Source organism: Lutjanus erythropterus, chromosome 18 (assembly GCF_056507025.1).
Source record: "Lutjanus erythropterus isolate fLutEry1 chromosome 18, fLutEry1.hap2, whole genome shotgun sequence".
Lineage (NCBI taxonomy): Eukaryota > Metazoa > Chordata > Actinopteri > Lutjaniformes > Lutjanidae > Lutjanus > Lutjanus erythropterus.
In genome coordinates, this window is record NC_139334.1 from 10,149,970 (window position 1) to 10,173,564 (window position 23,595).

At 41.5% G+C, this 23,595-nt stretch overlaps 1 protein-coding gene across 1 annotated transcript in view; it reads right to left on the minus strand.

Annotated features, from left to right (window-relative positions):
- LOC146310641 (latent-transforming growth factor beta-binding protein 2-like) overlaps window positions 1–23,595 on the minus strand; it is a 118,576-nt gene that overhangs the window by 39,258 nt on the left and 55,723 nt on the right. The window contains exons 9-14 of the mRNA XM_084742909.1: window positions 11,267–11,341; window positions 5,878–6,000; window positions 5,373–5,537; window positions 2,162–2,491; window positions 507–526; window positions 233–269 (exon numbers count right to left, since the gene is read on the minus strand). Coding sequence (XP_084599035.1) covers window positions 233–269; window positions 507–526; window positions 2,162–2,491; window positions 5,373–5,537; window positions 5,878–6,000; window positions 11,267–11,341 — 750 coding nt within the window. The remainder of the gene's footprint in view (window positions 1–232; window positions 270–506; window positions 527–2,161; window positions 2,492–5,372; window positions 5,538–5,877; window positions 6,001–11,266; window positions 11,342–23,595) is intronic.

Here is a 23,595-nt window from a genome sequence, read left to right on the forward strand (position 1 = left end):
CAGTCCCTCAAAGGCATTAAAAACAAGGGATAAGCACTCAAAAAATATGAGTTTGGTGACTTTCATGTGTTATACATTAGTCCAACAGACAGGCTGGGGGTCCAGAACATCAGCTGGATTATTCTAGGGGGTAGTGTCTCAAAAAGGTTGCGAACCACTGATTTAAACAATTTGTGAAGGGTGATCTAGTAGTGTTGTAAGGTCTTTGTGAGTAAAGCCAAGATAAAAATACCTGGATATTTCAGTGGTGAGTCAGTCACAACAGCTGGCTAGAAAACAAGCAAACAAGTTTCGGTTACATTTCATCACCATATTCATGTTCATACAGCATGTCTGCTTTTGTCGTCATAGTCAATGCTAATTAGGTGTGTGTATCTACCAAAATGTGGTCTGAATAAGTTATATAATCATAACAAACCCTCCAGCTGAGATAGCTAGAGCATATCGTTCTAAGATAAACATTTCAGAAGCATGTGCCAAGAGGTTGACAGGGAGGGAGAACTTACCGGGCTCAGAATTTCCACATCTGCCACGACACAGAAAAAAGAGGAAAAGTTTATCAGTAGCAAAAGTTGACATTCTGTTCGCATTAACAAGCACCATTACTGACTGCACACAACATACACAACAACCAGCATTCTCCTTAGGCACTTGACTTACAGCTTTGGATGTCTTTATTTCTAATAAAACAAAGCTTATGGCACATTTATCCTCTAAGCCAGACAGAGAAAGTTGTATCATAAAAATTGTGCAGACTACTGGCCAAGGAAAAATGCAAAGAGAGACAAGGAAATAGATATCTCTGATAATGAAGACAAAAATCCCTAAATATTTACAGAATTGTCTCCTCGTATAAATCAAAATGTCGCAGCTTTGCCAATAAAGTATCTCACAAGCATTAAATCAGGAGGATACATTTACAGAAAGAATCCCGGGGATTTAGATGTATGGCCAATGTGGATTACTTGTGTGTGCTGCTGTGAAGCTCAGAGGGGTTTCACTTTGATGGATGGGGGACATGAGCACTACTCCGAATATGCTTGATGTTGGATCAAGCATTTATTTATGGGGATCAAAACATCCTGTTGATGTTTGGATCCTCAAAAAAGAAAACTAATCCATTTACATCCTGTAGGAAAAAAAAAATCCTATTGTGCATCACTCAGCTGCCCTGCATTGTTTATGTCATGGGTTGTGGTAAAAATATGCAAGTGGTTACCATGTTTGGATAAGTATGAGGCCTAACTGCATAATATGTACAGAACATTCAGCAGCAGCAACTATTCATCTCTTTGCCATGTAGAGTAAACATTTACCAACCTCGAAGTCAACTTGGCAAAGATTTAATGAAACAAACATTTTATGCTTACACTTTATTTGAAGGGTGTGCATACGACTGTCACTACACTGTCATAACCAGTTCATGACACCTGTCATGAAGTGGGATATCTTGGTGAACATGGCTAGTGAACTCAACCTCCTAGACCAAACGGTGGCCAGTTTGACAGGACCTATAGTACTGAGATGGTTTTCTTGCCAGGTTTGACTCCTGGGGGCTGAGTCAGCTAGTTCGGGAGCTAGCTCCATGGATAAATGAGCTAACTAAGCTAACTGAGATAACTAAGCTAACTAGCTAACAGCTACATATAAAAGCAGACAGCAGTTAGCCTACTTTAGTAACAAGTAACTAGCTAACCGCAGCCTGTCCTTGAGGTAACTCCGTAAGCTAAGTCACCTTGGAATTGTACTGTACCATCAAATAGACTTTAAAACATTTAATGACATCTTCATGACAAGTCCACTTTAGATACAGCCCAGGAAATTATTCATGACACCATCTAACAGTGTAACAAAGTTAATAACCTACTTATAATGAGTCCAAAATGTACCACTTTACCTGAGGTCGAGGAAAATATTTATGACACACTTATAATAGTCTCATAACAGCTAATGTCAAATCCAACCACATGTGACATTATAATATAGTATTTATATATAACTATATAACAGTTTTCTAAGTCTAGGCACTTAATGACAACAGTCATAAACACTCAAAAAGACTCCTTCATGTTCTTGACAGATGTCATGACATAGTTATGACAATGTAATGACAGTCTTATGCACACCCATTCAAATAAACTCTTACTCATTTTATTCTCACCTTCTGGTGGTTTAGGTGTCTCTCTGGCTGGCTCAGAGGGAAACTGAGGCTGCTGCGGAGTCAGAGGGAGCTGGGGTGCTTGTGGTGTCTCATGGTACTCTGGGTATTGGGGCACTTGTGGTGTCTGTGGGTAGCTGGGCTGCTGTGGCTCAAAAGGCAGCGGCAGTGAGGGGTGAGAGGATGGAGGCTGAGGGTAAACGGGGCTCTGCTCCTCCCATGACAGTCCTGTGCTCTGCAAATCATCTTCCCCAAGGCGTCTGAGAGAAATCTGCACATCAGAGAGCGAGTAGGTATATCCGTGACCAGCTGGGCAGATCTCCTTGAAATGATCTGCAGGGTAGAGGCAACACACAGCAGCAAATAATGAGCCATAGAAAATATCACCTCTGTATCCTTCTATCGGACTCCTAAGACGAACAAAAAATGCTGCCAGAGTGTAATTGCGGCTCATATTTCTGTCTGATGTTCATAGCAATACTATAAGCCATCCGTGTAATACTGTTATGTTGAACATGCTGTGTTTTACTGTGTGCTGTCAATGAGGGGGGCGGGTTTTGGCTATTTCTGCAGAACTACACTCAACAAAAATGTAACTGCAACACTTTTGTTTCTGCTCCCATTTTTCATTTTTCAAGAAATCAGACTTCACAGTCATTTTAGATGTTGTTTTAACTTTGAATCCACTGTGTTAAATGTTAGGATGCACATAATGGAAAAACTGACTCCGTGATTGCAAATGAAAAATGACTTTTTTGTGCAGAGATGGTCACCTGTAACTCAGTATCTGACTGAACAGATGAAAACCTTACAGATGATATCTATCAACACTATGCCCTTTTCACATAGGGATACAGATGCCATTTTTTCCCAGGAGGGCAAAGTCATGATTGGATCCGGTTGGCTGAACTAGTCACCATCGTTGGTTGGGGTGGTTAGGTTTAACCAAGAGGAGTGATTGGTTATGGTTAGAACGTCAGGGTAAGTCCATAAGAGCCGGAGTGGGCAGGTCATGACTTTGCCCTCCTGGGAAAAAAATGTAGTACCCCTAGTAATAGTAATTCCTAATAAATGTCTTTTTAGAATAGCCCATTATTGCGTCAGACCTAAACTCACTGCGCAGTAATCATGCTTATTAAATAGCATCTCTACATGCCACACCTGTCGGGTAGATGGATTAACTTGGTAAAGTAGATGTGCTCACAAACTTTCACACATTTGTGAACAAAATTTGACAGAAGTAAACCTTTTGTGTGCACAGGAGAGGTCTTGTAGTTTTTCCTCCAATTCAAAAAGGGGGGCGAAAACAAAAGTGCTGCATTTATATATTATTTTCAGCTAGCTGGCAGGCCAGTGACAGCTGTCCCAGAGGGCTACCAGCGAGGGTATTTGGAAAGACTTGGGGGGGATATCTGCACACTCAAACAGACACAGCCATGCCAGTGGGGGAAGTAGAGGATCATGTAATACCGGCTGACCTTTGAACTCTTTGGTGTAGAGGCGTGTGTGAGTGAGAGGCTAATGGAGGATTGGCGGGTTAGATAATAGGAGGGAGACTGCACCTCTTTGTGTCAGAGCCCAACAAACCTCAGCGATGGTGAATCCATTACAAGTGAGAAGCACTGTGTCCCCTACCTGACCTGAAACCAGCAACTCTACGCCAAAAGAGTCTGGAATAGAGATATGAGTAATGACAGATATGCGGTCGCTGTAAATGCTTGCGTAAATGCAGGAAACGTGGATTTGATAGGCTACTGAATGATGAATTTAAAGTGGAGGGAAATGGGGCTCTATATGATCAGCAACCACATCAGAGGAGCCGAAGTAAATATGGAATGAAAGTCACCGGGCTCCTGTTACCAAGTCACAAGTAATGGGCCTGGCTGCTTCATTCAGAACATGGCTCTAACAGCTTGTCAGGCCGTACAAAAGCCAGCGTCCGAAATAATCAGAGGCTGTGTGTCTGTGTGCTGTGTCAGTCCTGGCTGAGCAGCACCATGGAGGTCTGTGTCTGTGATATCTGATCTATGACAATCCCCATGAATCATTGGCCGGTACAGACACTCCATAAAACCAGCCTGTTTCTCTCAGAGACTTTGAAGATTAGATCGGTATGGAAAAAAAAAAAGATGACAACTACTTCCCATGTTTCACTTGGCCAAGCTATTTATTTCTGCTGTGAAGCCTTGCCGGTCTATTAGTGGGGTTTCTCTCTGAGGATTGGAGTGATAACACAAGACTGACTCCCACTATTATGTAGCCTCCAAAATATGAAAACTGTTATGTTTTTGGTCCGTTTCCACTTCAAACACATTTGGTTATTCTGAACTGCTTTACAAGCCTGGCAAAGAGCAGAACGGGTGACTGAGTGGTAAATATTCTTCGCCTGCACTTTCACTACCATTGCTAGCCCTTGCATAAGATTACATGTGACGTTTTATATCTGCAAAAGCATTTAATGTTGAAAATCGTTTTTTCAGCAAGTACAGTCAAACCAGAAATGGAAGGATAAGTTTGCAGATGGATGGCAAGATAGTTCTTGGATATAAACAGTGTTTAAGCAATGGAGGAGAATTCAGGACACATGCTGCAGCAGTACAGGCAGGGTTCAACATTAACCATGGCCTAATGGCCCATTGCCACAAAAAGTTATTCTGTGGCCAACAAATATTCCATGTAAGTGCGGCTACCAAGTGTCATTCTCTTACTGCGGTGACACAATGTTAAAATTCTAAAAAAAAAAAACATCACGATTCCTTCACATCTTTTAGTTCCACAATCTACAAAAGCTAGCTACCAATATGTTGGGGCTACTGAAGTCTGGGTTTACTAAGCCTAGCCAAACCGATCCTTACAAAAGAACCAGAGACACAAAAGGCGAACTATGAAAGAACAAAATGGCCACAAAAGTTTAGAAGTAAATTGAAGGAGGAGGATTGAAGGGTTTTAAGTGGCTAAAGATGTAATGTAGGGTGGTGTGTGCCACCAGTTTCCTCAACAAGCCGATGTCTAGCTCCTTTCTCATCTGAAACAATGCCTTCAGGAAACACAACATTCATGGGAAAAGTGGACAACACTGGCCTCACAGTTAAGGAACATTTTGTTGAATTGCCTTTTCTGTATTATGTATAAGTTTACATTTGGGCCACCAAAAATGTACTTTGCTGCTTAAAAATATCTACCACTGAATACAGGGTATCTTTTGGTGGCTCACCTGATCCCGGCAACGGACAGCGATCACACCCAGTGCCCCAGGCCTTGCCCACTCGGCTGCAGCAGCAGATCTGCTTGGTGATGTGTTGTGGAAGTGGTAGAGAGCATGTTCCTGCTGACAGTGATCGGTAGCATAATGCCCTGTGGTGAGACACAGCCTTGTCCGCTGTGGAGAGAAGTCAACACATCCATTACATTTCAATGTAATACATGAAAAAATGGCTACAGCCTTAAAGGTTAACTTTAGTATTTTTCAACCTGGACACTGATTTCCCTTGTTTTTCAATCCAAGTGACTAATGGGGACAACAAATTTCGACAATATCGGGGGAGACAGTACAGCTCTCAGCTGTACAACATGGAAAGGGTACCTACAGAAACAGACCATTCTTAGAGAGTAAGATCCTCCCTATGAATCACTGTCACACAAAAATATGGAAAAATAGTGTCCAGGTTGAACAATACCCTTTAAATACTATGATTCAAAGAAAAGGGGCTGATACTTACAGACACAGTGCTTGCTTTCAGGGTCTAACATGTATCCATGTTTGCACATGCACCTGTAGCTTCCTTTGGTGTTGAGACATTCAGCGTTCTTACAGATTCCAGGCAAGAGGCACTCGTTGATGTCTGTGAAATATGTAGTATGTCAGTCACAGAGTGTCTAGTACATTTCCTGATTATGGAAATATCATGATGTCATGTTTTTCCTCTGACAAGTGATTTTTTGTTTTGAACTTCCTAGAAGTATCAGTATCATATTTGGTGTTCTGCACATCACAATGAGTTTACAGAGCTCTCATGATAGCAGACCAGCAGAGATGATGTAAGACTTTAGAAATCCTTTACACCTTGTAAGGCGACAAAACATCGCTATCGCTCACGTAGTCAAAACCACCAGCTGCTCAGAGGTGATGAAATTCGGAAACTTTCAGGTTTCACAATTGTACGAAAGCGAGTGACAACATGAGGAAAACATGCACAATGAATGTGACCACTTCAAACCAGAATACACTCAATTATGTATCATTCTGGTGAACTCTCAGGGCTGTGGTAACCTTGACTTGGATAGTCAGCCAGATTCAGCGGAAATAGCAGAATGTTTTAGATTAGTGTCCTCCTCAGCATCTTTCCTTCACAGTGTCCAAAAGGGTCACAGCATCCTGCTCTTACGTCAATGAGTGAAAATCATAAAGAGGTTTTTTTCCCCTCTGTCTGGCCTGAACTATGTGCAGCAGTGATACAGTGGCCAGTGGAGTTTGTTTACTGCTCCAAAAGCTCCTGAGCCACGAAGCCAAGTGGAGGCAAGCTAGCCAGTTAATGTGCCAGCCAGGAGCATAGGGGGACATATTTCAGGCGCTTAGTCATGCGATCACATTGGGACCAGGCAAAGTTTGTTGTTCTACCGTGTTAAACAAAGAGTACATCATTAGGTCTTTTACCCATTGCTTTGACGACTGGAACCCGACAGCCTGCCACCACAGATTTTCCCAATTCTAATTAATCTGCTCTTGTTTTGTTGTTTTGCTTCCTGCTGGAAAAAGTGAGTTTATAAGGGATTGAGGCTGATAAATTCTGTGGACTGAAGCAAATCCAGGGAATACCTCAAGCTTCTTTTTGTTAGTTGTTTCTTCTATTCTATCTCTGTTGCCTTTTTGTTTTTCCATTTGTCTTTGCACTTTTCCATCTCCTTTACAAGGAACAAGTTCTAGAGCTAAAGCTGGCCTTATAATGACAAAGCCTCTGTGTTATGACAATGTAAACATGCCTGTTAGCAGAAGCGACCTGTTTGGATGAGTAAGGACAAGGTACAAACTGTAAAGACAACGAAGCAGACCACAGATGTCACGCCTGCCTCTGCTGATATTCCCGCTCTGAAGAGCGAGTAGCGACAATATTCTGCATGCAGGTACTGTGGGGACATAGTTTATCTGGTCAGAGTTCAGGTCAGCATTGGGCTCAGCCTTCATCACATGGGGTCTTTAATCCATGGTTCGGTTGAGTCCCAGATTAGTGCTATTGTTACAGTCTGCTGGCGGGTTGATCGGGATTGAAACTGACTTCCACGAAAACCTGTCATGACCAGCACTAATCTCAACGTCTATTTTGAACATATGCTTCATCGCTCTCATTGACAAACACTCCTTGTGGCAAGGGCCCACCAGTGTCTTTTATCATGGTTGTTTTGATTGTCTAATGATACATACTGATGACTGCAGTGCATCCAAGACCTTTCCAAACTTGGCTTTGAAGTTGAAATTAAATTTCAAAAAAAAAAAAAAAAAAGACAAGCCTTTTCAAACCCTTTAGATCACATTCCTGATCATAAGGTGCACCTAGCCTATATATATATGAATATGAATTATTTATTTGTATTTTATATAAAATATGATAAGATTTTATATCAAAATCTTCTTTTCTTCATCCACCCATCAATGAATCTTGAACTTTTAGTGGCACAGAGCTAATGCCAGGCATGAGGTGGTTTTGATCCATCCTGCGTCATTTTTCAAACGCATTCTCTGTGTCGTTCTTGTGCCTGACTTCCAGCTAAGCTCAGTTCGCTCTATGCAACTTGACACAGCATCTGTCAGTAATAGGCTTGGTGCACATTTGATGCAGAGCAGAGAGCTGCTACTAGGAAGTGCTGTGGTGCTGCTTGTGGAATCACAAGCATTTTCAAGAATGATAATTATCATGGCATAAACACGATGTAGCTGTGTGCAGTGGAATCGGGCAGTAAGATTCCTTAGTTAGCTTGCTAGCAACAGGACGGTACTTCGGGTTATGACACAATGTTCAAATTAGAGCAGCAATGATTCGTTGATCAAAAGAAAATTTGACTTTCAGTCATTTTTCAAGCAAAAATGTCAAACACTTGTTTGTGCCAGCTCCTTAAATGCAAGTATTTTTTGTCATTTATGACACTAAATGAAGAGTCTTTGGGTTTTGTACTGCTGGTTGAACAAAAGAAGCAATTTGAAGATGTCACTTTGTGCTGTGGGAAACTGCGATGAGCAGAACAGAGAGAGAGACAAAATAATTTAGACCAAAATCATTAACATGTTAATTGTGAAAATAATGTGCAGATTAATCAATTTCATTATGTCCTGCCAGGCTGTCCTGTTTAACTGGGACATTACGATAAGGAAGCTAGATGCTCTGGAAATTCTGTTTCATCTGGACTTTTATGTGTCAACAAGTCTGCTGCGACCTCACCTGACCTTACCCACTGTTTTGCGTCTGGAAAAACCAAGAATCACATAAACACCTGCAGAATTATTTATGGACACTGTAAAGGAAATTGGCAGTATCACTCTCTCAATATGTACTGGCTGTTTTGTCTAAAGGGAGTACCTTATGACTACTCTGGAAGTCTCAAAGCAGACATAACTTATGGGGCCAAAAATGTATCCATTTAGACACTCTGAATAAAGAGAATGAACAATCTGAAAATACAGCCAAAGCAGCCATTGCTGGGAAAAGTAAGTTTTCACAGATTCCTACTGTATAACCTAATATATCAAGGTCTCAACCTGCTGACCCAGGCAGCATTCAATATGATAAATGTCAGTGTTTTAAAATTGTGTGTAGCTTTTATTAAGTTGATCCAAAATGTCAAAAGAGTTATGTAAGACTTCCATCATCTCTTCTTTGAAGTGGTGTATGAGTAATATGACCTGCACCAGCACCAGTTTACCACCCACAACAGAGGCTGCACATGCATCAACTATGTGTGTCTTTCATTTAACAAGCACAGTTACAAATGGCCAATTCAGCTGACCTAGTTTCTGAGAAGCAGCCTCTGAAGATAAGGAAGTCAGAGAGCAGCGTATGCTCTTTGATGGGGCATCTTATCGCATCACAGAGCGGACGTCACTGACCGCAAAGGGTCAGTCGTACAGTGGAAAAGAGGTAAATCATGCCTATTATCGAACATGAGACAAGCTCTGCACTTTTGCAATAAAATACACTGTGAACAGCTCCGACTAGGAGCCCCAGTTTGGCAGGCTGGACGCCATCCTGATAATAATGACAAAATCCCAGAAAAAGCTATTTTTTTGCCTCCTTGGCGGTTGTTGCGAGCGCTGAAATTAGAAATAATTTTTGGGAAAGGAGCGGCAGCTGAACGGGACAGAGACTTTAAAGCACTCCAGTAAATATTGTGGGTAACTGTCAGCTTTGCTTTTTGGAACTCCAGAAATGAAAAAGGGAGGAACATCTTGAAACAATCACCAAAGAAAAGCATGAATAATAGAAAGATAAATTTCCACAGTTGTTGGCTAGTTGACACACTATTGGAAAATAAGTGTGTCCTTGTCCACAGCTCTTTGTTTTATTAAAATATGGTTCCCAGTTCAATCATTACCTGAAAACATCAATGGTCAAATAGCACCATGCAGATTAGAAAACATGTTGAACTTGCTGAACCAGTGGAGGAGGCCTGTTAGAGATGTAGTCAAAGCTGTCCATTGGACCGTTATGTTGTTGCACTCCATAGGCTTCAGTAAGCATTGCCCTTTGGATTATGACACCATTAATCAAGTCATTGACACAGCTCAAGTACGCTGTCAGAAAGACTACATTTTGTTATTGGAAGTGTCAGCATCAGTTGCATTGTTCACCGATTAAGCAGTGCATTTTTACTGTGTTTTTCAGCCAAGGTTTATTTGTTCTTGTCTATTAATTCTGGTGATGTTTACTAACACCAGCAACAAATATAAATAGTGTGAAGACAGAGTTGACACTGTGGGTGGTTACTGCTTCATGAACTGAAAGCCAGCTGACAGCTAGACACCTCTAGGATGCTGCAATGGGGGAAACTACAGTGTATATTTGTTTTTTACATGTGGATGGCTGGGTGAGCTGGCATTTTAGAGAGGCTGAGAAACAAACAGGTCTGCAACTACACCTCCCTTCCAAACACTCGGAGAGCCACATTTACCATAATCGCAGCCTTCTGTACCAGTCTCCACTCAGAACCCCATAGACCAATTAAAACAGCAGCCCCGGGTGCTTATTGGCTGCTGAACTCTGACCCTGGAGCAAGGCTAATTGTAGCCTTGACCTGGTTCCCATTGGGGCCAGACATACAGACAGAAATACTTTTATAGAGGTCCCCAGGGGTCCATGTAAGCATGGAAACATATGGGCAGTAAGTTTTTATCACATCCATGCCATTATATTTATTATGAGCTATGTTTTTGTTATGGGTAAGCTACCTATTAAAATATGCAGAGGCTTAAAGGCATACTATGAACATTTTCCTAAAAAAAAAACATTGTATAGACTCATATAAACACAATATCTTTAAATCATCACTTATGACCCACTGTAACTGTATGGTGGCGTCTGCATCTGCAGACACTCTGCCCTCTGCCTGTACTTTCTTACTGGCTCATGTTTAGGTGTATTCTGGCCTTTTCCAGGCTTCAGCCTGTTTGGCAGTGGTGTGTCAGACCCAACCAATACAGTGCACAGGTTTTGAGGTCGGGACTCTGTGAAAAATGAACCGTTACATCGCATTCTCCATCTCTTTCCTCTGCTCTCTGTTTGTGAGAGCTGCAGGAGTTTTACATTCAAACACACACACAGGCAGAGCAGACTGAGGATCACTTTAACTGAATTCACACATATTCTGGCATTGTCTGGAGGTGTGGATGTGTTTATTTGTGCTTTAGAATGCAACTGCTATGAAACAATCAAAAAATAATGTTTTATTTCTCTGATTCTTTGCTTTGTTCTCACTGACGTTCGTTCATTGAGCCAGTGGGGAGGGACCAACTTTGAATGGTGTATTTCCAAACAATGCTACATATTCTACCTTTAAATCATACAATAACATTCAGAAAATACTTTATTACATACACATTCTTCAACATATTTTATAGCTTACCTTGACAGTGTGTGACATTCAGCCTTTTAAAACCTTTGGAACATTCCACTTGTCCGTTTGCAATCACTGCGTATGCTGCAAACAGAAAGAGAAAGCACAGCTTTAGAAGAGTGAAATGATCTTACAGTGCCGAGTCTGTCTGTCACAAAGAATTGCATTCATTACAGGGGGAGGAGAGGAGCACAGCTTTAGGAGGGGACCATATAACTTACAGATGTGAGCATCTTGGCAAGAGGAAAAATGAGGGGACCCACAGCTGGGCCTCGTGGGACTCTAGAGTGAGTGTATGGAAATGGATCTCCATCAACCACATTTATAAGACAGCACTGCCATCCAGCAGAATGTAACGATAACACTCGACGTCATTCATAATCATATTACCTATAACTCTCCTCAACCCCGAGGGACAGGCGAAGGAAGTGCTTACATCATAAAATATGTTGAGGAAGCCTATGTGACAGCCTGACCTTTATCATCAACCACAGTGCGAATCTACTTAAACAAGAGACTAATACTTTAACTGTGCACACTAGGAATGACGATTAATGTACAGCTCACAGGTCGATGATAGGCCCAAAACTTCTTTTTGCTTGTTTTACCAAAGCAATAAATATCACATGACATGTGCTTCAGGTGTGTACATTAGAAGTTCACAGAAGTGCTGCAGTAAATAACACAATGTGTCTGTTAATGCCCCAGTGCGGCTGCAGTGACAGAGGCTTGAAAACATTATGTCATTACTCATTCGGCACCCAGTCAAGCCCCAGCATGCTACATTAAATATACAGAGGTCAATGTGACTATCACATGGCAGAGATGAAGTCTCTGTTTGTATCTGTATCTGTGTGCTTGACAGAGAAAGACCTGGTGTGTACAAGGTTCTATAGGCTTCTAAACAGAGACAGGGTGATTATTAGTAGCAGACCTTTCCATGACACAAACTGAGATGAAGAATTTTCCTTCATATTATGTTGAAAGATGATGATCTAACCTCTGATTTTGGAGGAGAAAATGTGTGTTTGGGTGAGGAAAGCTCTAAGAATAATGATGTACTTATTAGTGTGACAGAGCTGTTTCTCACTGTTATACTCTACTCAAATTACAGTTGTAAATCAGACAGTGTAAAGCAATGATGGTAGAACCTTGCTAATCATGATAGCCATGATTCCTTTTTGCACTTTTAGTGCATTGCTGCACTGGGAAAATTTTGTTCCTGCCAAGGTTTTAAAAAGTGTATCTGTCAGCTTATGCAGGCTTTTCAAATTCATGAACATGAATAGACATTTTACGTACCAAACCTCGATTCTTTAAGACAGGTGCTATTTGCACTTGGGGTGGAATAATCAATGAGGCTATTTGCACCCAGGGAGGTATAGGCAATATGACTACTTATACACAGGTGTATGTAGCCTAGTATGGCAGAGACAAACACCCAAATCAAATGTCTGTAGCAAAGCATCCAGGGTATAAATAGCCAGTGTGGCTATTTACACCTGGATGGCAGAAACAAACCATGATCTTTTCCTAAACCTAACCAAGTTTTTCTGTTGCCTAAAACTAACTTAACTGCAACTGGAGACTGAAAATAATAATTATTATTTTAAAAAAACTGTACATAAGTCAACACAGTCTAGACGCCTAATTACCACTGTCCCTCTACTCACTCACTGGATTCAAACTGTAGTTGTCCAGGACAGGGTTTGAACCCTGCAACTTCATAGGAGAAGCCTGTGCTCAACCCACTGATCCACAACCTCTACTATGTGCCTGTTTTCACCCAGGTGCAAATAGACATGCCGTAAAGGGATATATATTACACCTTTGCATTCATTTTAACTTGCATCATTATTCAGTGATGATGCAAGTATCCAAGATTTCACACTCTCAGAAAATAGGAACAAATGACAGTGATGACAATCTTTGGGTTTGCACAAAGGCCAGAAAAAATAAGATTTTACCAAAGTCCAGCATTGCTTCAAACTTGCAGCCACAGCGACGAAGGGTTGAAAACAGAGGTGACGCATGCAAGAAACTACGGTTACAGCATTTGCCAGCAAAGAAAACACATCTCTTCCCCTGGCAGAGTGCTCTGGAAAAGGGAGAAAAGTTTCACTGCGACCAAAGCTGCAGAAAATCTGAGAAATTGAAAGGGAGCTCTGGTCTGATGTGAATGGCGATCTGGATGCAAGAACGACCAGACAAGATGACACCTCAGTAACTCCTCTGTCCTCCTCCGTCAGGACAACACCAGAGATTATAATCTCTGGTGGTGTCCTGACACAATAGTGAATAGTGTTGCTTGGCTTTTTCTTTCACAAACATGATCATTAATTTTTGAGGTGAGTAAATGGAAAGAATAAGATACAGACTGAGGTTCCAAACCCAGTGGCCAAAAAGCCTTCAATATGTACAGGACACCAACATAGCAATCCAAAGCAAAACCCAGAAATCAGTCGTGAGTTTGTGTCATTTTCCCAGGAGTAACTGGAATGTGAGCCACATGGAGGCTTTCTGGGAACGTGGTCCTGAAAGCTGAGTTATGTTTTGGTCCTGCTGTGACCCAGTGGACCAGGCAGGGTCAATGTACCTGAGGGTTGACAAAGCAGAAGTGGGTCAGCATGAAGGCGGCAATGGGGAAAAGGGGGGAACTGTGTCAAAGCGACGCCCCTGTTCCTGTCTGCCCACCTCCTCATCTTCCTCCGCACCCTCCTAATCCGCCTTTCAAAGTTTCTGAGTAATGAGCTGTTGTGGTAGGGCAGTGGGCATGCCCTCCTGCAGTGATGGGATCAGGGAAAGTCTGGCCTGAGTGACAGCAGGGCGCACATGCCAAGGGAAGCCCAGTGGGGGAGGTCCGGGTGTCTCAATAAAGCTTATTAGCAGGGAGGTGAGGACCTCTGCAGTCAGTAACAACTTCAACATGAATCTGAGAGACAGCTCACTTCAAAACTCCACTTGTCTTAAAATGACTTGAGGGAAAAGATTGAGATGTCACAGACGTCTTGAGCTATAAAAACTAATTATGTGAAAAGTATCGCACAGACATTTAACAGTGATGTAAAGTTGGCATGTTTCCACATATACCAGACGCATTTACAGTATATGTTCATAAAACTTTATTGGCACATTCAGTAGATCTTTATTGTTCCCTTAGGGCATTTTTTAAGTAGAGTTCTCACGACATCAGATTTTAAACTTCAGTACAATTTCAGTATTAAAAAAACAGAATAACATTTTTTATTTTTTACATGATAAACCTGCACACAGTGCTGGTACAGAAAAAGTCACAGAACAATGTCTGGTTTTGCTACAAGACAAATTTCAGACAGAAGCTTTGGTACGTTTGGTACTAGAATTAATGAATATTGTATAGTTTAAAAGATGTTGAAGTAAGGTTTAAAAATTTGCTGCTGAAACCAAATATATAGAGGTTGACCATAGCCCTCCCAAAAACTGTCTGCCTTCTGTAGGATGCATTTATTATAAAATACAGAGAGTCTTGGCTACTTGATTCATGTCCTATTCATTCATTTTGTAATTTTGATAAATCACTGTAATTGAGTCTTGTCATATCTTCTTGGTGTGGCAGAAAAAGTATGCTGAATCCTCCCTGAATTGATTTTCTATGTCTATAAATAACTAGTGCTTAGTCTGTTAGCTTCCTTAAAATTTGCAATGGCTGTAAAAAAAAATACATGCAGCACTTTGCTTAAAAAGTGGTGTGCAGTGTTTTTCAAAATATGATGCATGATATACAGTCACTAGAAGTGACAATAGTACAATAAATTGTAATATCAAATGACAATCTTTGTAGAATCAAAATACTTAAGAATCACAATATAAATTGAATCTACATCCAAGTATCTTGATAGTATCAAGTCAGAGCACAAGTGATCGTTCCAGCCCTAATGTCTTCTGAACACTGACTTCAAGATGAATCATGTTTATAAGAGCCAAGACAAGAAATCAGTGACAAACCTGGCCACGTAGTGTTCATTGTTGTACAAAAAGCTAAGAATTACGTTACCCTCAGAGGGTTTAATGATGTGTCCGTCCGTTCTCATGCTTGTTTCTGCAGTCATTTGTAGAAAGCAGAGTTATACAGGCAGTGGCTTGCAAGAGTGAGCTCAAGCTGCGCATCATTAGTGTCACCCTTGGTTACAAAGACTGTAGACCCAGACTGGTATGTATCCACTGAGGGTACAGACAGAAACTTCCAATTGTTGTCTATCCATTTAGCCCTGTTCAACAAAAGACTTTGTCACCCCTTACTAATTTATTGTCCGTCTCCATTCAATTGTGTTTCACATTCCACTGGCAACTGTTCAATAATATTTGCTCGGATTCCCTGACCGGAAAGTGCAATTCAGATTCCTTGGAACTTCTTGATTGGTGGCGCAGTCCTAAATTAAATCTGAATAAATCCTTTTAGTCTCTTTTCAACATGAAAGTAAAGTTTGCACCATGCAGAGCTCTCCTAAGGATATTCAAATGAAAGGAGAGCTTATGCAAAATGAGAGCGAGAGTAAAGAGAGGAGTAGGCAGGAGGCTGAGAACGGAGAGAGTTTATAGTCAAATGGCTTCCTCAGCTGTACAGAAATCTATAATTGCTAATTTGGTACAATCACTCCGCAGACCACCCGGCCCGGAGGCTGTTCTTCTAAGGCGATTGAGACTTCTGGTCCATCAATCACAGGGCTCAGAGCCCTTCACCAGCTTCCCCAGGGACTTGCCAGGGAGGCAACCTCAGTGTTGGACTTCTCTCCTTAACTGGCTGGAAAAGCTGAGAACGCGTGGGAGACGGGAGGGAGGAAGGATTGATGCCATCCACAGGACGGGAACAGGAGACTTCCTTTCCACTCCATTGGGGGCCACTCTATAGGAAAACAACCCACATACGCCAAAGCCAAGTCCTCCTCAGGATCCTTTCCAGCAATTTACTTTCTGACATGCCGCCACGGGACAAACTGGTGCCGGAAAGAGAAAACTAGGAGCAAAGAGAGCTCTTTAATCACCATGGAGGGTTTCAGGTCCTTTTGAGTCTCTACGATGGCAAACCCATCTCGTCTTGGCCTTTATGCCCATGCTTGATTGGAGCAAACAGCTTAAAGGGAAGTCATTTGCTTTCAAAACAGAATGTCTCCTTGGCACGCGCCACATTTGCCATTTTGGCACGGTCCATATCACATGCCCTGTAAATAATGTGTCCCTCGGACTGAAGTGAAGGCTAATCAGTTAAGACACATGGGACTAATATCAACATTCTCCTGCTGATACAGTCATAGAAACAAAACCAATGAACAAGCAACAATCATTAACAGTCCTTACTGTGTATCTGTATCACATTGCTTCAATGCTACCATCCCGCAGCACATGTGATGCAGCAACAAAAAGGCTTTGATCAAGGGATTATTTCATTTTTCTGCAACATTTAATCTGCACTCAAAACATGCTTTTCATTGCTTCTATTCATGAAAGTACGAATTTTACATCACTGTTTGTAGTTTGACAATTTTGCTTTACGCCCTTCTCAGAGATGCTGATGGCAACGTAGCCCGCATCAAACACACATTTAAAACAGACCCACATTCCTCTATAATCTCCAGTTCACTGTGGAATATTAACCAGCTGGGCTCATTCCAAAAGAAGGCATGCCACGGTACATTCCCAATAAAAATGTGCTTAACTCGCTTGTATCCAATTAAGAAACGCTGCACAAACTTCATATCCATCTGCCTCAAACTGGGATTTATTTCTCATGGTGGTTAGCTCTGTTCAGCCCTGATTAGCTCCATGGCTGCCCGACTAATAGATTCCATCATTCTAGTTGTGAAGGGATAACACTAAGTCAACATCAATGAATCAAATGCTGTCAAAGATATGTGACGTCTCTATCTAATCACCATGAGAAGCTGCTATGGAGCTGTTCCAGTGCATCTGTTCTCTTGCTGCCTGTTTCTGAGGCATAGTCATTGCATCTCTGGTTTTTGTTGGTCATTAACAAGTGTTCATGTTTGATCAGTGCTAATAAAAAGCAATATGCACAGGCTTTGGTCCCTCCATGGATGTCAGATTAAATGTCTAGGGAATAGATGGGAGATTTGGGGGAGATGAGTTCATGTGGGAAGATCTGGAAGACTTTATTGATGTAAACCTCACGAAGAGTTGTGTCCTCATTGCAGAGAGGCACAGGCAGACAACTCCCATAGACAGAGGTAGAATAGAGGCACATCTGTGAAGGCCCCGTTAATACTGAAAGGCACGTACAGATTTTGGAGCAGCATATGCTGGCATCTAGACAACGTCTATTTCAGGGACGTCCTGTTTATTTCAACAAGACAATGCCAAGACATATTCTGCATGTGTTACGATAGCGTGGCTTCATAGTAAAAGAGTTTGGGTACTAGACTGACCTGTCTGCAGTCCAGACCTGGTGGTGCATTATGAGGCACAAAATACTACAATGAAGACCCCAGACTGAAGTTGTATATCAAACAAGAATGAAAATGAATGTCCCCTTCAGAATTTCAACAATTAGTGTCCTCAGTGCCCAAATGCCTACTGAGTGTTGTTAAAAAAAAGGTCATCTATCACAAAATAACTTTTTTAGAACATGTTGTATGCATTAAATTCAAAATGAGTGTACATTTACAAAAAAACAATAAAGTTAATTCATTTGACCATTAAATATCTTGTCTTCGTACTGTATTCAACTGAATATACATTGAAAAGGATTTGCAAATCATTGCATTTTTATTTATGTTTTAAACAACGTCCCAACTTTTATGGAATTGGGATTTAAATGATACAAAGAGTCTTGGCTGTTTGATTAATTCATTAGTTTTTTTACTTTTAGAGCAAGGTCTAACAAAATTCTGTAGTTGTTATTACCAGCTAATCAAAAGGCATGTCTTCTTAACGTTCACCTCAAGAACCAATGATTAGCATGAGGACTAGAAATCATGAGTTAATGTGGGCAGATCTGGAAGAATTTATTGGTCTAAACCTCATGAAGAGTAGTGTCCTCATTACTGAGAGACACAGAGAGGAGGAGGGGGGTGAGCGAAACAGGCAGACAACTCCCACAGATAGAGGTGGAATAGAGGGCGGGGCGAAGACAGCGCTAGCTGGGGCAGTGACATCATGATGACCTTGATGACCCAGGAGGAAGAGTTAGAGGACGAAGCCAAGGCTCCTGTGGGTGTGGTGGTTACTTTAGACCCAAGGGACGTCTGATCTGGCTCCCTGGGAAGCCTCCCAGCATCGCAGACGGGGAAAGTCACAGAGGGAAGCTGCCCAGCAATGACAGATGGGGAGACAAACGGCTTGTGGAATTCCATTAGCTGTGAAACTTACAGTGAGGGAGGGGCTGCCAGCACAGTTATACAGAGTCATGCCAGCACTACAGTATGGGTCAGGCTAGGGCAGCAGCAAATGGCCTTCAGTTGGGTTAGGGAACATTCTTTACTGATAGAAATCTATTTAACTAATTACAATCTTAGACTGCACTAATCTCTCCAAACCAGTGGTTTTCAAGCTGGGGTCCAGGGACCACCAGGGGTCTTTGAGTTGGTTGTACGGGCTCCACAGCAGAAGGAGAAATATATGAACTTTTATCACACTATTTGAAGCTGGAACAGCAAGGGAGTGGCCCTTTTGTTTTACTGGAATTTATAGTGATCCTAGTTTGGCCATTGATTGACTATGAAGACTGTATTATCTTCAAACCTAAAAATGAAAGAAAACTGGGGGTCCATGATCTAATGTACATCTATTGTAGGTGTCTTGATGTGAAAAAGTTGCATATGAATGTAGAATCTGTAGACAAGGCATAAAATTTTGGTATCAGAGTGATCGAGTGTTCTGGTTTTCATTTGTAATCCGTTTATATTCTGGGTAGCATGAACCACACAGTCTATGTTGAGAGCAAATGAGGTGGAACCCACTGGCCGAAATACAGTCTCTGAGTATACTGGTTATCACCTGACAACAATTTAGCTTTTTATTTGCTGTTTTAAATTGTGTCTTTTTTAAAAGTTGTCCACCATTAAATTAATTGTCCACTGTTTGGATTTGGATAATCAATTTCTAAAAAAATATCCAAATGGTCTTATTTCAGGTCATCAAATGTGAATATTTTCTGGTTCTTGTCCTCTATGACAGTAAACTGAATATCTTTGGGTTGTGGATAAAGCAAGATATTTGAGGTCATCATCTAAGGCTCTGGGAAACAGTACTCAACATTTTTCACCATTTTCTGACATTTTATGGACCAAACAACTGATCAACTAAATGAGAAAATGATTGACAAATTAATTGATAATGAAAATAATCAGTAGTTGCAGCCCTACTAGAGATTAGCCTCCAACTCCAGAATGATGGATTGAAGTCTTGACCTGAATATCCATTATCCTTTATCTGGACATCCGTTGGCTCTTGCTCCTAGAGGCTTAATTTTCGCCAAATGATATTCGGTGTGATCCAAGATTGAGACTGAACTAGTTTGAAATTCAAACAAAATTGCAGTGCAGGTTTTTTTTTTTCACTCCACCTCATCATCAGACCCAGAGGGACGGAGCAGACTCAGCCTGTTCTGGTTGATCTGGATCTCATTACGACCCAGGAATCCTCAGCATGCGACTTTTTAAAGGCACTGGCTCCTAAAGGCTTCGGCTCCCACTGAGATGGGACACGCTGGCATTCGTGCCTCCATAACGTCAGCCCTCCTTCACATTCACACACACACACACACACACACACACACACACACACACACACACACACACATCATCTCCCCCTTTATTGCCACAACATTGACATAAAGTCCTCAGTGGATAATAATAAATAATATTCAATGATATAATGTCGTCAGCTGTGCTGAAAGGCACATATATTCACAGACTTCACATAGAGACACAACCAGACTGCAACAACTGCAATATGTAGACCCATGATATATTAGAACAACAGCAATATATTATGTGTGTATGTTATCTGTGTAAAACCCTGTGCCGGTTCTCAGTCGATACTACACACTTTAAGACATAAGGGTTCCAAAAAGTTCTTCCTGATGGGCTACAGTTCTAACCAGAACCATTTGACTAAGAGTTCCATAAAAAGCCCTTTTCATCAAAATTCCTCTGTTGGGAAGAAAGATTACAATGATTGTTGTAATCCTTGAAAACCTCTTTTGCTAAGGGCTCTTTTCACCATGATATAAAAGGGTTCTCAGTAAAACCCTATGGGTGGAATCTAGATAAAACCCTTGGAATATAAAAAGGGTTCTTGGTGGAATCCCCTGGATGGGATCCTGTTAGCACCCTTAGATGGTGGAAAGATTCTGGATAGAATCCCACAAAGAGGATTCAGAGTGGAACCATTACAGTATAGAAGGGTTCTTATTTAGAACCTTTCATAGGGGTTTCTGGGTATCACTCTCTATGTTCTATGTAATCTCTGAAATAGTCACATGTGGAACCTGTATAAAAAGGTGCGTCCTGAAGCAAAAATGGTTCTCATATGGGTAAGTAAGATCACTTTATCAAGTGAGGTCGATGCAACTTTATTGACAGGAATGTGGAGGCAGAATGGGCCTAGACTTGAAATATAGATATATCTGAAGTAAATCCAGGGGGGGAAAGTTATTAAAAACTTACAAAAGATCCTGTCTGCAACAGAAATGTAGTCATCTAAGTGTGGTCATGTTGGCATCATCTATAAATGTAATAAAATAAATGAAGTAGCAATGCTTGCTCTCAGTCAACAGTGCATTTTGTAACCAGCTATAAACTGACCAATGGTAGTGTTACACCCCTAAACACAAACTGGGCTTTCATGACATCATTATCACATACTCAACAAGAGACACGGGAGACTCTTATAAAGCTATATGACTTTTTCCCCACAGTGCAAGCCGACAACTGACCCATTTACTACGAAAAAAGAAAGAACAGCATCATTTTTCAGGGGCTGTTGTCTCCAGGTTGTATATCATTCCTGTCAAACACGTAAGGAAGCATAAGTCTCGGCCGGTAGGGGAGGAATGCAACTGAGAGATCTCGCCAAGTGTCTAAACTGAGAACAATAACACTCTGGAGGAATTCAAAGCATTTCTCTTATTAAAGCTCCCTCTAAGTCTTCTGGGACATAGTACATGACTTCATTTTGACTTAATTTTTCCTCTCTTTCATTCTCTCTCTAGTCCCCTGCCTGCCGTGTGACCTGGGACCTAGAGTATCCTGCCCCCCCAAAGCATCCACAAAAATGAGCGAATGGGGTATTCACTCGGCTTCTACCCCCAAACTTCAAAGGAGAGAGCAGAGAGAAACATCTGGGAGCCAAAAGAGATCGTGCTGGGGACTTAGACAGAGCGGGAATCTGGCATGCTGAGGGAGATAGAGAAAAGAATGGATCGGCATCTATGATAGATGGAGGGATGATGTCTGCTTCTGATTAAAGTCCGGTCAGACATTAAACAGGGTATGAACACTTTGACAGCCAGTTGACATGTGCGGGCAAGGCCGTATAGTTGCGGGAAATAAGAGTGCCACCAAAACTGCTTCCCACAAGGCCTCCAAACACCACACAGAGCTGTCAAGCCAAGTAAGCCTCCACCTACAGTGAAGGGTGTCACCACCCACCCTGCCTGCCGGCATACAACCGCCCTGCTGCTGTTTCTCAAACCTACCGCAGCTCTGGTTGGGAAGCAGCTGAATCATGGCGGCTCATTTCTTCACTCTTTCAAGGCCGCGTTGGCTCGATCCGCCCGCAGGGTGGGTGGCACCACTGCCAGGCTCTCATCTTCATGCTAAATGTGTTTTCATTTGCTTCCCAGCTTTGGTTTTATGGAATCAAACGCAGCTTCATTTTTACAACCAGGTGAATGGGCGAATCACACAGCTGCCTCAGAGGAGTGTAGGAATCTAATGAAGGCTGCTATTTGGTAATCATCATCAGTTCAAGTTGTTGTTTAGGCCTGTGATAAATGCTGTAAAAATCCACCAAGCATAAACAACTGCTGCTAAGGGATATTATAGGCATCACTGATAGTTCAGATTATTTGAAGTGGAGTTGTGTGAAGTACTTATCTGTGTTTCCTACAGGAGACGGTGGTTGGCATGTCCCCAGTGTGGAGAAGCAGCAGGAGAGTTGATGTATGAAGCTAATAATGTACTGCTGTGGAGAGGGTCAGCAGCAAAACATATTTTAACCACCTAAGAAATTCAATTTCAGCTTAAGTGTACACTATAATTAGATTATTTTGACCGTCTTACCTTGCTGACAGACAGCCTTTTCCAATGGGAAAACTCCATTATATAAGTGAAATGTTGCTCTTTCCTAACCAACCACACTCCGTTGGAAAAATGAGTGATTTTTACCTCGCAGAACACAGAAGTTTCTGGTCTACAGCTGCCTCGATCTGTTTGTTTGTTTAGTGGTTTTGTGACCTTGTTGAATCCAACCTAACATTTTAAAACACAAAAGCCACACAAACAAACAAACAGATCGAGGCAGTGGTAGACGAGCAATTCCTGTGTAAGATGACTTATTTTTCCAATGGAGCCTGGTTGCTTTGGAGAGAGTAGTATTTAGTTTACAAGATGGTGGTTTCCCATCATAAAAGGCTGTCTGATGGCAACGTAAAGTGGTGAAAATATTCTACACAGTATACACTTAAGCAGATTTTTATAAGGTGGGCCATAAATAGGTGACTAAAACACATTTTGCTGCTGACCCTGTTCATAGCAGCACATTGCTGACGTTCCAACACCAGTACTCATGCTGCTTCCCCCAACTAGGTGTGTCCTGACCACATCCACGTTTGGTAGATACTGACACCGACTATGGATAAATATTTCATACAACCTCACTTCACTTCCAAACTAATATCTAACTTGTGCAGTGAGATTTTAGATTAAAATGAGTCCATACTTCCTCTATTTGTACAAGACATGTCCTCCTATATTGTAAAATACTACATCTGACAGGTTGGACTAAAGAGAAGTTGACAGAAATGCTGCATGGAACCTCTGTAAAATTATCCCATCTTCATATCGACATTAATTTTGAAACTGTTCCAAGCAAGTAATTTATTGGACCTCTGTCTTTTTGAGGCCCTTATGACTACAACTATTGACCCCTGCCCTTTTATAGCTCTTTTTGGAATATCCTCTGACTGATTTCTGGGCATTCTGTACACTACTTGCTCATCATCTAATTCTACTAAAATGGAAAGGCGCAATTCCTCCATCTACAGTGGATCAGAAATATTTTATATTTCATGAGGACAAAAGAAAATAGGCACACACTGCAAGGTTCATCTGGCAAATTCT